The following is an 18,225-nucleotide window of genomic DNA, read 5'->3' on the forward strand; positions in this document are numbered from 1 at the left end:
CACTTACTATTTACATATCGATACTTATCAAGATCCGTGCATACAAACTGTAAACATTAAACAAACCGTGACAAACACCCCAGATGCCCATCGACTCCCAACACCACACGTCGAGACCGGTGGAGGTCTCTCCTCCTCTCTGATTTTTAATTTGTGACAGTATTAACAGTACTAAATATTTAAGACGAGATCAGTGCAGATAACTGAAATCAAACTCTCCGATCTTGAACTATTTACTCTACTTTCACTCCCATCTCACGATTTCGTTCCCTCTAGAAGCCAGATCCACAAACGGCGATAAGAATTTTTATCGCTCGCTCTCGATACCACTTTGTACTCGATATTTTAAAACAAGTTCGGCGCGAAACAAATTTAATTAAGAAAATCACAAGCGGGGAATGTTTTTGGCACCAAGACAGTAGTCTTTTGACGACGCTTGCGGACTTCGTCACGGGTGGCTTTACTTTTCGGATTTTTTTGGCACATAGCGTGTAGCTTTTTTGCGACTGAACGATAAGATGTCATCATTTATGCCTAAGTATTGTTTCTGATTGCAGAGGCCGCCGTCGTCGTCGTTATCGTACGGGGGGCCGGTGAATGACGACGTGAGGTCGCCCGGAACACCTGGACCTCTATCCCAAGCACCCGCATCCCAGCAAAGTCTCGACGCCTCGGATCCAGGTAAGCCCCACTCACTAGTCGATAGTTTTCCGTTTTTTGATCGATCGGGGCCCTAATGAAACGTTCGCCTAATAATAAAACTACTTACATAATTGAAAGCCGGACGACTAATGAAGAGTTTGCGCTTCTTCTCGTCGGCATTAGTGGCGATAACGCCGCGCTAATGACTAAATCAATAATTGTTCATTTGCCTTTACACGAAATTACAACTGGCCATTAATAGGCAGGCAGTGCGTCGTTAAATGGACATTACCGGTGGCCAGATCCACCGAAACGATAAAAAACCAGGCCCGAAAACATGTGCGATCATCAGCTGTACCAACCCTCCCATTAAACTTGCATATTACCAACGCCAAAGAGCTAAAACGATCAACCTGTCGGTCGGTGTTGAACGCCATCGGGATCGTTTAAGATGTCGGGTCCTCGAGTGTCGTTGCAGAGGTGGCGGCGTGTTTCTGGAAAAGGAGGAAACGCGATGGGTCGACGGCGTGGAGTGAGTTGTCAATTAGAGAGGCTCGGAGCGATTTGCCTGGCAGTTTTTTGAACGGCACGGAGAATAATACATGAATGGCAACAGTAAATCAAAAGGGTAAAAAACGGGAGCGTTTAACGAAAGTGTGCCGTTTAAACACATGATGCATGCATACATACATAACTTTTTCGCTAACTAACCGGCAGTAAACGTTGAACGGGTGAAGTGAACGCGCAATAAAACGACGACGTCGTCGTCGGCGTGCTCACGTGGCCAGCTCGTAAACTTTCATTAGTCGGCACTGAATTAAACTAATGTCACCACAACGTGTAATTGTGTTGAACACGGCACCTCTGCTATGCAGTAATGCAACGGCGATGCCCCCGACGTGCGTCCGACGCACAAATCTCTATTTATTGGGGCGGCGTCCCGTCGACGTGTCACCATGACTAATGTCGCGTCCGAATCGGAATGTAATCATTAAAAATGCTCCGGGGGATGGATGGAGGAGGATGATATTTCTATTTCGGGAGGACGCGCCGGGGTTTATCTCTCCGGGCCCGACCCTCCCCGTCTCCTTAATGGAAGTTGTTTAAATAGAACAGCGCATCTTTCTTCGCTCTGACTCCGCTAATAGCTTACGGAACGGAATGGAAAACAACTTTCGTCGTGCCACGAAAACATCCCCGACGCGCCCGATCGTCGTCCTCGCTCAATTAGAGCACCACCAGGATCTCGTCCCGAAAGCGTTGTCGCCGCCGACCGTTCAATTAGCATAATCCGTCACGGCGATGAGAAACGACCTGCCACCATCCGAATGCCTGTTGGGCTCCATCCGAACCGGCGATAAGAAGAGGACCAATTATCCAGATAACCCCTTCGCTCTCCTTATCCGACGGGATACGCTCTTATCGTCCGATTTTTCTGTCGCTCGCTCCTCCATCAACCTCGATCATAAATAATCATAAATTCAGAGATGTCTGACGCGTTCCCCTGTCGGAGTTTGATCCATTTTTCAGCATTCGGGAGGTCTCGAAAGCACTACAAGGCCACATGGGTCTATTAAGTGCACCAACACGCAACATCCACAACAGATGTGTGTCGCGAAGCAAGCGCGTTTCCCATCAAATTGAAAGAAAAGTGTGAATCTTTTATGAGTCGTTGTGGTAAGGGTGCCGGTGGTTAAAGAAACCACTTGCGGTCGACATAAATCAAACATTACACAGAAAACCTTCGACTATTAGGGCCTGTTTGTTTGTGTTTTTGTGGAATATTTATATTAGATGGTGCGGTCTGTACGCTTACGTACAGACTTGTCGAGGGCCTTATCGCCAAACACCCTGTGGATAAAAATAACCGCACGCAACGCCGCACACACATACTCAACCAGACGGGGGAGCTAGACGGATTGAATTACTTATCATTTTACAAACGATATTACTCACGAAACGCTCCCAAACGCCCCCGCTTTACAAGCACTAGCCTAGATAGCTTGTGGACGATTCTACCACTCTATAAATTACAAGGAAAAAAAAACAACTCCTAGTCTACAACATCCAGATGTCGAACATCAAAAACAACCAGCTTTTTCAAAACTCGAAACGTAACGAATCCGTCACGTGATTTAGTGTGGTCTTGCCCATGTAAAAATAACAACAATGTCGTTGGTGGATCGAGTTGTTGAAGAAAAAAAAAATCTTGGAAAATCCATATTCGATCGAGAGTTGTTTTCTCCTCCAGGGTCGTGTTTTTGCGACCGTGTGATAAAATGCGATGTGGATGATTAGCTAAAAGCAAGTCTGTGTGAGGTGTAGATCATCATAAGATGTGTTGTTTTGTGTTGTTTTCTTTTGGGAAAAATTTAAAAGCGTTCATTCTTCGGAGGAGATTGTAACAAGACGAAATGAATTTATAAGTTTGCGCTCTCCGGGAGCCCTTTCGCGACGTTGTATATGGAGTGGATCCCGTGATGGGGTTGGTAGTGTTTTATCATTAAAAGGTCCGCCCCGTTCGGTGTTGGCCGTCGTGAGAGTGTCATAAATTAGGTCGTCCGGAAAGAAAATTCGAGGATATTGGAAAAGTGCGGGGTCCGGAAGGGCGTCGAGTTAATTTCTTGTTTCTCCGGGTCTGGAGCGAGAGTTCGGGGGTCGAAACTTTTTCGAGTAATTATGCAAAGTGAATGGGAGCGAGCGGGCCCCATAATTATCTATTTGGAGGCATTGCGAGTTAAGAAGAGGGCTTTCTTGAGAGTGTTAAACAGTGGGTGAGGTAATACCATAACGCTATAATGGTTTCGACGCTTCTCCTCTTCCAAATTCAGCATGCACGGTTCGCCGCTCCTCCACAAGACTTCCATTCGGCTTTCGTTCTTTCCGCCTCGTCAACTTTTGTCTCGATATTTCCGCAAGTTCCGTTCCCAAATAATCCCTCCCGACACACAAAAGCGAACCGGAGATCCTATTCGAATTAAACAAACGACATGCCGTGCAACCGCGAAACATGCCCCCGCTATTATTTACGACTGCGCTTTTACAAATTTTAAATTGCCACCGCCGCCGACCGTTGCGGAATAGTTCCGTGCAATTTGTGTGGCGGCGCACTCGACAAACCGCACCGCATTCATTCGAATTATTTTCGCAACGATCGCATGCCCCGGCACAATTAATTATAATCAGGACAAATCGCGCGATTGACCATTTGCGCGGCGCAAAAAACACAACCCGTGGACGCCGCCACCGCCACAGACAGATAATCCTTGCACTCCTACACCTTTTTCATCTGGACCGGTCATCAAAGCAACAACAAAAATGACATGACTTGATTTGACACCTTAAATAAATCTACCTCCTCAAGTAATCTCTTGGGGTTGGCGTGAAATTTTCTTGTAAAATCTCCCACGTGTATGTGAATTAGTTTCCGTAAATTTTCAAGCACTGGAGAGATTATAATAACAAATTGTACGTCTGTGACGAATGATATCTGCAAATCTAATTTTGACACACTTTTAATGAAAAACAAGCGAGTTCTGAACCCCTCTATTAAGTTAATAAAAAACCCTTCAGCATATACTCGTAGCATTTTAACGACTCTCCTCACAGGTCAGATACAGATCTGGTTCTAACACTATCGGCTTTTTTCGGCGGGTTTCCCTCTTTTTCACCCCTTCCAGGATCGATAAATCCTTCCAAATGTGCGCAACTACTTGTCTTGAAAGCGGGCTAGAGATCTGATTGTTGAGGTCAGTTTGTCTGGTAGAATTGAAGTTTTTAGTGATTTGGGCAACAACTGGCGTTGCGTGGTTGGAGGGAAGGGTTGCGAGTCGGTGCAGTGGCGTTGCGTGGTCACCTCCGAAGATGCATCGTCGGGGGAGACCTGGGGGCCGATAAGGGCGGCGTTATCTCCTCCGCCGTTGCAAATTTAAAATGTTCATTAGCGATAGCGTGCCCGGTCCCCATGATGAATCGTTCTCCGGTTCCGCCGAAACAAAAGAATATATCTCTTGGCTGCCCAATATCTTAATTAAAGTCGCCGATTTATTCCCCTCGACGAGGAAGGCAGGGCACACGAGTCGCTTTGTCTAACGGCGACGAAATGAAATGTAACACGGAGAGTATACTCGCCTCCTTCTCCCAGATATAGAGAAGAAAATAAAAGAGCGTGTTCGTTAAATTACACAATTTAAAAGTTCGTTTCGTGAAATGAATAAGTAAGTGCGGCGGAACCGAAGTCATTTCCATCGGGGATGGCGACGTCGTCGGCGTCATTTGTTTTTATCAGTCGTCCCAAGGGGGCACACGGCGGTGCTGCAGATGGCGCGATAACGAATAGGCAAAAGAGTCTTCGCCTTGGCCGGTCCTGTAATGACCGGAGCGGAGCCGACTACCGGAGTCCTGGAAAGTTCATCATTTGTGCTTAGCGAAATGGCGGCGCCTCCGACCGGAACGAGTCGAAGACTTTGAAAGTTTCAAATGAAATCTTGATAAAAACTCGATAGATTTGCGTCTAGCAAGAACACAAATTACACCAGATCAAGCTCCTCGACTGAAAATAACAAGATCGAGGAGAACAAGTCAATCAGTCGGAGTCATCGAATATTCAAGAGTGTCAACCGGGATTGTTTGTTGTCATTAGAGGACGCCGTTCTGTGGTGATTTTTGAAGACGGTCTAACGACCTGACGGTAATCGGCGGGATTGAATTTATCGGCCTGGTGGTGATCTGTAAACGTCTCGAAGAACCATCGAGGGAAATTGGCGTGAAGTTTTTGCGCACTCTTGCAGGTCCACGTTGGCCGTTCCATCTCAATCTATCGCGCAGCGGATGAACTATGTCGACAGCTAGTGCTAGTTTTCTTGGTCGTAGGTAATTTTCGCGATTCGTTTCCGTAGTTGCGACTGTTGCAAGATTTAGTGCAGCGTTCGTCTTAAGGAATTGGCTCTGGCGAGTAATAAGTTAAAAGTTGGTTCAATAATTTTATCAGATGCAACTCGAGGAGTTTTGAAACGTTCCATTTAGCGAGGGGGCGATAAAGGGTTCACATACAAGTGTCGCATAGCTCCTGGTGTCGGCGCGTCGAACCGTGGACTGTTTGTTCTATCGGCCCGGGGCCCTTTGTCATCCCACGAAGTTGTTATCAGCGGCGCTAAGACGGCGCCGAGATCTACCGGCACCTCCGCTTAATTAAACCCGAGAACGACAATACCGCCCCCGTATCAGATCTCAAGACGACAAAAGACCAAGCAGAACCTATTTATTAAACCGGCAAACTATTATAACGATAAGTTTCCCCGGGACTTGTTGTTATGTTGATGACGCGCTGCTCTGATACTTTGAATTTCAAATTGGTTAGGGGTGGTTCGGTGTTTTTTACGCGGCGACGATTGGAATTACAAAACGGGGCCCTCGCCGCTGCCATTGTCGCTCCTCGCTCCTGTTGTAATGGAAAATAACGCTGAGCCCCCGCGATGATGGTCGGTATTAACGCGGGGAGGGCCATATATCAACGGGGGCGATATCGAGATGCACATCGCAGATACCGTGTCGTTGCCGTCTTGACTCGCTTTTCGGCGATGATATGTGCGTGTCGCATGGACGATCGAATGACGACGTAAGGACACTCGACAATGAGTGTGCTCGACGGCGGAAGCACCTCGTTTAGGGACCCGTCGGAGGAGCCGATCGAATTATCTCGACACGACTCCGACACCGCCGGCTACAACCCCAAGAACGTCTCCACCAGCTCGTTAATGTCCGAATCGCTTCCTCGATGGCCACTTCCAATCGCAGATAAAGGAAGAATCCGGTCAACAAAGCTCTCGCTCTTATCCGGTCCCGGACCACAAATTAATTCCGACTAATTTTATCACCCTTTGACGACCGACACCAGAAAGAATGACGACTCCAGCAGGCGCATTTTCCGCACAAATTGGATTGTGAAGCTCCTCCGTATGTTAACCATTAGAGTGGGTAACTCTTGTGTTTCGTGGAGCGGGTCATTTGAACATTTGGTCGGCAGCTGTCGGTGGCGAAAAGCCGCGGGGGCGAGCCGATTGTACCTGTCTTCGGCGAAGAAAAAACCCCCGGCGAGAGAGCGTCGTTGGCGGAATTAATCTAGTTGGCGCGATGTAATCAGGGGCCATTATCACCCCGGGTATTTGGTTAAAAAAGCAATAGCCGCCCCACAATTACGCCGTAATGGGCCGTAGTCTCTTCCTTGATCAACACATAACAATCGCGAACCCTCGGGATCGCATAATTCCTCCGGCCCGCGTTATTAACCCCCGACGGACCGACGGACGCGCCGCGGTCGGTCTAATTAAAGCGTCTCCACCTCGGACACCTCGTCATCTGGAGGTTCTCGCGAGATGCATGTCTGCAGACCATAACCGCAGACATCACACCCCGGCCGGCCCTCTCTAAGTGCAGGGACGGACGGCGGGTGCACGCGACGTTATTTATGGCCCGATTTTCGCACGGCGCGCCAAAGGGTTTCGTCGGTGTGACGGGGGCGAAAGTGCGGCCACCGTGACAGTGACACGCCGTCCCCATCAAATATTGACGCGCCAAGGAGGTGGCGTGCCGTACATTTTTAATTAGTCCAAGTGACGTGGAGCGGAGCGATTATGCAAATTCCGGTGTCAGCGCTCTGCCGTACCGACCGAAATCAAATTTTCCGCCCCATTGAATCTGAATGCGATTAAGAGGAGAAGAGCTATCGCGCGGGGGCGGCGACTAGTACCGCCGCGGTGACGGGGGCTCCTGCAGGATGCGTAACTGCCGAACGACGGCACCGAAACCACTAAAGGCAACATCAACGGCAACGTGGGAACACCCCCAGAAATGTCACTCACGTCATTTAGGAACAAACTAAAAATGGAAATTATTCAGGGATGCAACCTCTCAAGCTATTGCAGGAGGATACGTTTCGTAACATGGCCCGATGATAATTATAACAATAAACGAAATAACTAAAAGATTATCGCGTAATTTTGCAAAAGCAATAATAATCAAGATTTTAAAATACATTTTCTGAAATACGGCAATCCTAGATTGAGTTTATCTAAAATTTGGATAATGTTTTTGTTGTTTTATTTTGGAATATATATTTCTGATTTTTTTCATTTGTCATTTTTGATTTCACCTCCAGGTTCAACGAATCGTCTTTTATTTTGGTTTGTTAGAATTTGAAATTTTTTTCTACCAATATACATTCCATACTTTCAATAAAGGGAAGAAACGCTTTACATTTTTTGACTGTCAAAGAATTTATTGGCATTTAAAATGTGTTTTCATCAATAATTAATAATTTGGTTGCACATTAGGTGACATAAAGACATATGTAAAGTTGACGCAAGTTCCAAAAAACCACTTTGCATTTGCAACAGCACTTTTATGGCATTAGTCATTTGAAATTACTTTAAAACTGTATTTATATGAAAAATATTCAACCCAAACTATGATTTTTTGGTCTCTTTGTGCCTCTATTTGGTTCAAAAATATGAAAAAAATGCTGTTGCAAATGACAAGTGGCTTTTTGCAACTTGAGTCAACTATACTACCAAAGTTTGCAAATTTAGAATCCTTTTCAATCTCAATTTCTACTCCTTGATTTAGTTCCTTGTCCTGTTAATGGGTTTTAATCTCGTTGGACATTGTATCAAATAATAATAATAATAATAATAATTTTAAAAAATAATAAATTTATTGTTGGGCCGTACAATGCCAGAGAAATATTCTCTACAGATACCTAAACTTTAAAAATGAAAGGAAAGAGAATATATCTTTGGATAAAAAAAATCTTCCGTAATACATATTATAACGGGTGTTCATTGAAATTTCTCCTCAATGTGGACGTTGAACAGTCGATTGTGAACACACCACGAATTATGGATCATGGATCAGCTGTTTAAATCCAACCTCACTTTTTGAGTTGTTTGTGTTTTTAGTCTGCAGACTGACGAGTAGTGCGTTCACAATCGACACTTTGAGGAGAAATTTAAATGAACACCCGATACGTGTGTCGTTGTTAGTGTACCATTGTCAGTAAGACACACTATTAGATCGTGAATTTCCAAAATAAAATAAAATGGGGGCACGGCATCAAGGCCGGATTTATTTATTGTCACGGATATTACTATCGGAACAGTTATCTTTCTTCGGAACGGTGGTGCGACCATTGCTGATAGTTATTGTGTCCAGATTAGAGATCGAGATGGTATGGTTGTGGAGAAGCGGAGTTTGCGTTGTCGGTTCCCCACGCGGTGCAGCCGTCGGGTGGCGGGTTCTGGTCGTGGAGATTCCTGCAGGATGCGTAATCCCCGTTCGCGGTAAGAATGATCTGGCGAGGAGCGGGCGGCTCGCGCACACAAGAGTATTTTATTAAGGTAACTGGTGTCGAATGTGTAATGCGCTATAAAGTTTATATCCCGGTCGTTACTCGGCCTTAACCGCAAATCCCGCGCGCCGTATCGTGTCTTTTACGGGCTAGGCAATAAGATAGCTCCGGAATGACCTCTCCGACGGGCCGAACGGCGTCGTCGGTCTCGCCGGGCCACTTGACGCCGAATTAAACTGATTCCGATGAGTTTTACATAGGGGTCGAGGGCTATCCCGTATCGATCCCTCGCACACGTAACCCGGAACATAATTGTTGACATTGTCGAGCCCGGCCACAAAGGCGTCGTAAACTCGCCGCCGCGCCGCATCGAAAGAAACCCATTCTTAAGAAGCAACCTGAAATAATACGCGTACCCGTTTAAATTAATCATAAAACTTAGATAAATATATAACGGCGCGTTTGATCTCTTTGTGGGTGCGACAATTTTATAGTTCGTAAAGCCGAGACTCTAGGAAGTCGGTGTTTGTTTGCTGCCGGTCGGGGTGGGGTCGCTTTCGCTCTCTCGATTCAATGATCGCGGCTTCGAATCTATCAGTCCGCATTAGACTTACTTACAACTTTTCCCATATTTTAAGTCTAAAAGCACTCCGGCCTAATGCGGCCGCATAATAGCCCCCGTAATAAAGACGCTCCAATCGATAAGTGCAGCACCCGATGACAGCAGGACCGAATCAGACGGCGCGACCATTTTCTCTTCCGGATTCCTGCCGGGAGAAGTGCCCGATACGTCTCTATCAAAACCGCACAAATCCGACAGTTTGTATATATCTGGGAGATGCCCGTCGAAGATAGACAAAGGCGTCCTCTCCCCCGACGACCATTAAGCACAATGGAGTACTGCTATTTATTTATTACCTCCACGTCCCGGCCTTTCACGAACCGCTCCGCGTACGTTCCGACTCCATTCGCAACACAATGCCGAAGAGCCGCTCCGAGAAGCCCTCCAGCTACCGCGATCATGACGTTACATTCAACTTGCGAAATTCCCACCGGCCGAAACATCGCAAGACAAATTTCTTAATGGATTTCAGACAACAACAGAATGGGATCCGTTATCGAAACATCTCCGAATAAGTACATAACGCACGTCCATCATTAAAACTTCGATCCATCACGTGTTCCACGAATAACCTGAAACCGGGCCCCACCAGGTCAGACCCTACAAAGATACACCTATTAGCGTAATTTATATTTATTATGTTAAATGTCCCTGATAACACTATCGCAACATGCATTCTGATGAACACTCTTCATCCGACAACGTTTACACAATACCTTCTATTTTTCCAAGCCGCTCGTTAACTCCAACCGACCACTTTGATCTATTTCTGTAGTGCAGTTGACACCGACGTTACAAGACCTTTTTAAAGATTTTTAATGATAGCCCGAAGGATGTAGATGTATTTTGATTCCGACAGTTGACGCCATCCGAGTTGTGCCATAAAATGACGCGAACATCCGAACGAAAATTACATTTCGTGCTACTTTTCGAAGAAACTTGAGCATTTTTTGATCAAACGGAGGGAACTAACTAATTCGGCACCTTTTCCAAAAACGATTGGGCGTTTAAAATGGTCAACAGTAATTATACCAGCGTTGCTCGCAGTCATAACCTCAACACCTACGTGGGCAATTTTGAGGTTTTTATTGGTCGCAATTCCAAAGTCAATTAGTTTTTCACTAAAACCGCGGGTGTGTGCGCTATAAAGGTGCCCATTGGAAAAGAAGAAATTGCATCGCGAGATAAGCTGGGTCATTTGCACGCAACTATCTTGCCATCTGCCATACCAGGTGAACGAAAATAGCTGTTTGGTCCATTTGTTTCTTTAATTCTACGAATCAAAAATAGAAAATTACCTATCACACATCCGGAAATAAAATTTAGAAAAGTAAAAGCAAAATCTAAATCATTTTACTAGTTGCAATTTGATTTGAAACTTGTGGGCTAGTATCTCTATTTAGTCTTTTATGAAAAATTGCATGACCAAAAAACTAATTTTATATGTTTTGAAACATTTTAATTGACTGGTAAATTGTTTTTTCTACTCCTATTGTATAATACTCTAATTATTAAAGTGTTTTCTATTAGATAACAGGGTTCATTACCCACGGTCCATTGAATGATAATTTCAAAACTCAGGACAAATATCGTAGCAACTAGTTTATGAAGTCCAATCACAAATTTTAATGCAAAAAGTATAGTATCCTACTCGCGGGTAATGGTATTACTCACTCGAATGGATTACGTCACTCGCCTTCGGCTCGTGACACAAAATCATTCTCATGACTCATTACCCACTCCTTGAATAATGTACTATTCTGCTTTTTCTAATAACAAAAAAAAATTGCAGACGAATTTGTAATCTTTGCGATTTTTAAGTCATTCTACAAGAAAAAGGAGAATTGTAGTTTGAGCCGTAGAAATTTCGAAAAATTCCAGATGTTTTATTCGAAAGTTTTATTTTTTAATAAGAATTGAAGCCATTAACTGTCCAATTTAAAAATCTGAAATGTTTTCTCAGAATCACGGCCGCCATTCGTTGCTCAAAAATTCCTAAAAATGAGACGCAAACAGCCAAGATAAAATAGACTGTTTTTAAAACTCAACTTTGATGACAGTAATTGTGCTTACTCTGATGCTCTTCTCATTTAGAGAAAATTAAAAAAAAATTCTGAAAAATTAAAATAGAGTAGCCAAAAAAAATTACTTTTTTGTACCTATATTTCTGGAGTAGTTATTTTTTCTCTTATCATACAGATTTTTTTTTAAATAAGATACGTTGTTAACGAAACAGAGTTGTTCAATGTAGAAATGTTCTTTAAGATTTGATAAAATTAAAAGATACATTTTGGGGACCTGGGACGTGGTGTTGGAATGTCGTGGCTGGGGTGTTACGTGTTGTATAATTACGTTTATGAATCCGATGTCATTGGAGTTGCTAAAGGCCGTCTCAATCCCCGATAATTGCAAGTGTGTTGACTTGGTAATTGCCCCCTTCAGGTGCAAGGACACCCGTCGTCGGGTGATGCTATGGAATAACAGGACCGGCACCGATAATTGCGAACGCGGCCCACGTTTTGTTTTCACTTCTCAAACGCATTTTTGGAATTCGCCGCTGCCGCTCTCCGTCCAGCACCTCCCAAACGGTCCGCACTCTTGTACGGCACCAAGTGGCGAGCGGCACCACCGCCGTTTGAGAGTCGTCGCCGGCGAGGAATGCCGCCTCGGCATTATGACAACGCCAGAGAGACCAGTTTTAGCGCAACCAGAAAAATGGAATGTTCAATCTCCCGTTTCGGTCCAGGGACGTGCGGCAGGATTCTCCTCGGAGGAATCTCGACGGCGAGAGATCGTCGTCTCGCGCAATAATATAAATTCGTCGTAGTGGCTGTTGAGCACCGATAAAATTTTCTGTGAAATTTGCCACATATACGCCCCTGCGATCCTCGCTGCTGCATTATTCCGCGACATTTGCATTCGAGCGCCATTTGAATGCTGATCTTAATTTGATGGAATGTCGGGGGGGTAACGTGGCGGCTGATCGTATCGGCACAAACACCGTTTTGCACTACTCGAGAGACCGGATAAGGTGGCCATCAGGTAGCCAACTACTTTTAATTAAACTGGGTCCTCGACTCGCGCCGTAATTAACAAACAACCCTTACCAGATAAGTGAAATGATTTTTAGGAACGAGTCGGCGGCGAAACAGACCTGCCGAAGCAAAAAATAAATGAGCTGTGGCAGAAATGGGTGTGCCACGGTCATAAAGTTAGCACCGCGGATATGAAGGAAACACGCACACCTACGATGCACCCGCTGTTAAATTTCCGAAGAACAAAACAGTCGGCATAAGTCCTAAACTTACTTTGTATCGCGTACGTCAAAAAAACCTACTTCTGAAGACTTAAACTCGACTTAGACTCGAGAACCTCTACACTTAACGACAATCCATGAAACCGACCCCCAAAGCCATTCTGTTGCTGCTGCAAAGCAATTTCCTCTGGTACGCATCGATCTACTCGTTGGTTTTATTACCGATTGATAATCGATACAGCACACCAACACAGAAAAATCTTTTTCCTTCTAGTGCCTTGGATGAATAAACCATAAAATGACTTCTCACCAAGTCACCACAGATTCAGATTTTTCTCCCAATTTTATTTGTAACGTTCCCACGCTGTCACAGCTTTTTGTCAGGACTTGACTGGCCCCAGCTGAAGTAGGTGCTGCTGCTCGGTGTCCAATATTAAAATACTAACGCGTTTCGTTTCTCACATTTTATTGCGACTCGTATAAGATTTCAATCAGTAATCTCGAACCAATCTAATTTTCTCCGTTTCATTATTGGCAGAAATTAATCAAGTTCAGGAAGTTAATTCAAAACTTGTTTGTTAAGATGATCCGTTTCCTCCTGTTTGAATAGTGAATACAGTTAACACAAGAAATCCAGGCGAGCTGCATCACTATACAATGACTTGCACAATATCCGAGTCGATTGCTAATTAAGTTAACATCATAAATTTGAAAATTTATCGTTAACTATTGTTCGCCGGTACCGCGCTCCTTCACCACTCGCAGCGGTTCCCATTCATGTACAATCCTCGAAATTATTATTATAATTTTCTGCACATTCACCGTACTTAGATTTGCTAATAGCTTCGTGATTCCATCTAACAATGTTTTTTCTTTGTTTTGTTGCAGACGCCATGGGTAAGTGGTTGAATTCACCTCGATACTACCAGTTGACCGTCCCCCGCTATTAACACTAGATGTCAGGTATGACGTTGGTACTAACAGTTGTAACACCATTTACAAGATCCGTTGAGTGTTTCACGTTGTACGCCGTGACCGTTAAGAAAATGTTGCTCTTCGAATTAAACCAAATTGTGTTTATGTATGGTAGAAATTGTCTTTTCTCCGGGACAAGTGGAGTGTTTAATGCGTTCGTATGTGTTCGTCTGGCGGAATTGATGGAATTTGCGAACGGGGCGTAACCGCGAAGGGTATAAGACTTAGGGGAGGCAATACGGTAACGTGTTGCAATTCCTGCGACCGAACCAGGACGTGTGGTGCATGAAGATGGCTGAGATGGGATCACGTAATCTATTTGCGGCGGATCGGCGGTCGCTGGATGTGTGACGTGCACAGAAGCCCAAAACATACGTGTCACATCCCAAAAACTAGATTAGTAATAATAACGCCGAATAGGGAAGATGACCAGGACCGGAGGAAAATGAGAAACCGAAAGGCGACGACGTTTATCAATAAATTGCAAAAGAGGCAACGTATTTTTTAACTAGAACTTTTGTAAATTTCGAACGAGATTATCTTGAGAAAAAGTAGCTGCTAGAAACTTCTGATATTGTAAAGTGATACCAAAATAAATTATCAATTTGTGAGTTATCAAAAAGGAGATAGTTTTGTTTGAACACTAAGTTAGACAAGCCTCAAATAATATTTAGTAACAACAATCAGATTGTTGCATAAAAAATAGTGTGTACACCTTGGCCGCGAAATCATTTAACATCCTCGAGATTGTGCTGCCTCGGCCGCAACCGGCCTCGGCGACAATTTTTCTCTCAGTACTTAAAGAATGATTTCGCGGCCTTGATATTCAAATAACTATTTTCAATTTAATTTTTGTTATGCAATAAATTGCTTTTATGTAATATCAAGACGTTTTTGACAAAACAAAAATAGATATTACTTGAGTGTTTCTGAACGGCTGGATTTTGCCATCTTTTCCTTGCTAATTTTAGCCCACCTTAACGAATTTCTTCTGTTTCTATTTTGCCAGTGGTGACGTGATTTGGCTGCGGCGAGTTGTCACCTGGGGCAGAGGTAACATAACAAACGTCAAAAGTGTCCGTCAAGTGCACGGAAGTGTCTGTAACCGGAGCCGCGGCGCGACTTCCTGGATTCTCAAATTTGTCGTGACTAATTAAAAGGACCGGTGGGACAAAAAGGCGGTGGAAGCGTTCGGCAGCTTCATAAATAAATTAAAACGTCGAAGATGTTTCGAGGAAGCGGAGTATGAAGTTGTCCTCGTGTCGATGTCGTCCACGGACCTGTCCTGTTGGCGGGATATGTACGGTGGCTTTGTGGAGGTTCTTCTGGGCGTTGTTTGAATTTCACGCGCGTTTCTCCGTTACCTCGGCAAGTTCCCCGGTGTAATTAGTAGTCGCTAAAAAGCTGACAACACTTTATAAGTTGTCAGTCGGGCCGCTCGGCGTTATCTTCTTCCCCGGACACGTCACTCCGTGACATTCGCGATGGCTTTTTATCTTCTTTTCGGAGTCCGTTTTTGCCCCCTTCGCCGTCGTTAATGAGCAAGGATCGACTTACGGACACGCCGAAAATATTCCGACTTTTTACCCCGCTTGCGTTTGTATGATAATGATCTTGTTTCGAGCCGTCTTCATGAGCTCGCTCCTCTTGATACATTTTTTCCGTCTAATCCCCCGTTATTAGAGGCCGATTCGATAAGGCGCGGCCTTTTGGTTTGAATCAAACTCCTCTAAAAATACAATCCCCCTTGCAACTCTCGCTTTTACATAATGTATCGATTTCGAACCGTAATAGTTTGGAGTGGACAATTAGCAGCGCGAAGCCATAAATCACAACATGTGGTAGGTGAACAGGTTTGTTATTATTGCACGGCCACCAGGCATGTTGTTGAGTCGACCAAGACCTGGAGCACTTAAATTCGAGGCGTAATTTTTCCCGGTGCCCTTCGCCGGTAATGACAGTCGCATGTGTCGTCGGACATGCGATACACCTGTTAACCGCATCCCCTAGGACCGGTGAGGGACGTCCCCTAAAGTGCCCCCGCTGCCCCTAAACAGATTTTAATGCACTCCCAAAACAATGACACGCTCCCCGAGTCATAACCACCAGCCGCCGCGCCGTCCTAATAAATATTTTTACGGCCGTCCCTCCCTCTCGCCGAAGAAAAGGCAAGCGCGCCCGCGAGGGTCCCGCATGTACGTGGTGATCGCGTTATCCCGGCCGCCGCCGCACAATCACCGCCATGTTGTCGGAGGCGGCGCCGCGCCGAAATGCACTTCCGTCCCAATCAATCTAATTAAACGCATAATGAGGCCCTCGACGTCTCCACCATGTTTACATTAGCGCTCGCTTCATAAATTACGGTATCGATACGACAGTGTTTAATTGTGATATAGCGCCTCCCTATCGCATAACGCCCCGAAACCAGTCAGATATTAACATTCATTTACATGCAAATATCCACAAACACGAAACCTGTCACTCATTACACACAACAAAGAACGGCCGAATTCTGATGCGAATAACATCGTGTCGGGTGGAATTTATTTTTTTTCCGGGGAGTTTTTTCGTATGTACACACATACCGGCCGCTATTATAAAAGGGTGGAATGAAGTTGGAACGGTTTTATTGAATAATTAAACAGGGAGCGCCGCCCGCTAGAATTTCTGTCGGTTTAATTGCGACGCCGTAATTTGTAGTTAAACAATTGGTGTCTAAACAGCAGGAAGGAAAACTAGTTAATTACACTCCAGTGACACTCACGTGATGGAATGCGAGATTATACCAACCCTTAACTTGATATACCTACGTCTGTTTGGCCAATGATGCAATGTTGATAAGAGGAGAAAACAACGGAGGCGCAGTTTAATTAAATTCAAGCGAAACTTCTATGCCGCCGCATGCCTAAACCTGAACAGGCAAATTTACCTGAACAACACCAACCTTGATTTGATACATCACTAGTTTACGCTAACCGCATCACTAGCGAACTGCGCAAACAGACGTTACGTCGCACTACTCCAACGATCCGAAGGACGCGACCAGATTTTTCACAAAAAACAGTGAAGAGCCGTCGTAAAGTTGTTCCAATTAATCCATCTAGATGTATAAATGGATACGAAACACGCGAACCATAGATGGACTGAGAATTATGTTTCTGTAGAACTAGAAGATCGATACTGTTGTCAACACGTGATGTCTAGATCAGAAATTTCCCTTCGCTTGATTTGCAGAAGAAATGCGGGAACAGAAATGTTTGTCTTGATTCTTCTCCTGCTTAGACTTCGGCAGCCATTTTGTTTTTGTCAAGTGATTTTTACCGCAACGGATAAATCTACTTGTTTGCTTTATCACTGATTGATAATAATCGATACGACAGCTTAATGCAGAAAGTATTTTTGTTTTAAGTGTTTGATATGGATATGTATTAAAAGTGATAAAATCGACTCTCAGGAAGATATCACATCTGATACAGTATCTCCATCAGATTTTTCTTAATTAATTGAAAGTGCTACAAATAGTTCTCACAGATTTAACTAAATAATGTTAATCGGGTTTAACGGTTTCTTACTTATTAAGTTTGTGTCGTGGATGTAACTAATCTCCAGTTAAATTGTTTGGCAAAAGCTTTAAAAATCTGTTATTGAAATTTTTAAACGAATTTTTCATCAATGCAATATGAAACTTTCATAAAATTCACTCAGAAAGCAATTTTCTGCTGATCTTCCAAAGTACCTCCAAAGATCTTTTTTCGTACAAGTGGAATTTTTAAAGAATAAAAACAATCGTTTGGTGCTTGTATTTTTCACTTTATTGATAATTGCATTGGTAATTTTTTTGCGTGTGGTTTAGAAGATTTTCTATTTTTATTATATCAGAAAAGTGTTTGTATGTAAAGTCTCCCACATAGATACCCATGGATGATAAGATACGAAGAAAGATAAAAGTTTAAGTCAGCTTAAAAGCAGCATGAAAGTTTTGAAAATACATTTTCAACGAAACATGGATAGTTGAAGTATCGAAGTTTGAATTTATGCCACGTTGCAGAAATACATCAGTTGAATTGGTACGGAAAAGAAGTAACCACTGTATAAACACTTAGTCCTTGCTGCTGATCTTCTATTTCTTCACTCTAACGATTGTAGAAGCATTTGGTGGTTACCTTTTCATGCTAGTGACCGGTAATAACTGGAGTCGACTAGTTATTGCAAAATGATTCTTCTTCTTCCAAGCAAAAAGCTTTGTGTAAAGAAAAATTCACAGAAGTATCTTAAGATGCCACCAAGGTATCATCTTCATGATGATAGAGCACCCATTTTGTTATTGCAAAGTAATTTCTGTGGCTGAGTATGAATGCATAAACCCGATTCATGATCCCTTGATCA

At 43.9% G+C, this 18,225-nt stretch overlaps 1 protein-coding gene across 5 annotated transcripts in view; it reads left to right on the forward strand.

The window, feature by feature from the left end:
* Nucleotides 1-18,225, forward strand: part of hth (homothorax) — a 123,244-nt gene that overhangs the window by 52,386 nt on the left and 52,633 nt on the right. For 3 of the 5 annotated variants that reach the window (XM_069037345.1, XM_069037350.1, XM_069037346.1), the window contains 2 exons: nucleotides 558-681; nucleotides 13,753-13,761. In XM_069037345.1, the coding sequence (XP_068893446.1) occupies nucleotides 558-681; nucleotides 13,753-13,761 (133 nt within the window). The remainder of the gene's footprint in view (nucleotides 1-557; nucleotides 682-13,752; nucleotides 13,762-18,225) is intronic. The other 2 variants (XM_069037347.1, XM_069037349.1) reach the window with 1 other exon arrangement.

This window comes from Tenebrio molitor, chromosome 2, assembly GCF_963966145.1.
Source record: "Tenebrio molitor chromosome 2, icTenMoli1.1, whole genome shotgun sequence".
Classification (NCBI taxonomy): domain Eukaryota; kingdom Metazoa; phylum Arthropoda; class Insecta; order Coleoptera; family Tenebrionidae; genus Tenebrio; species Tenebrio molitor.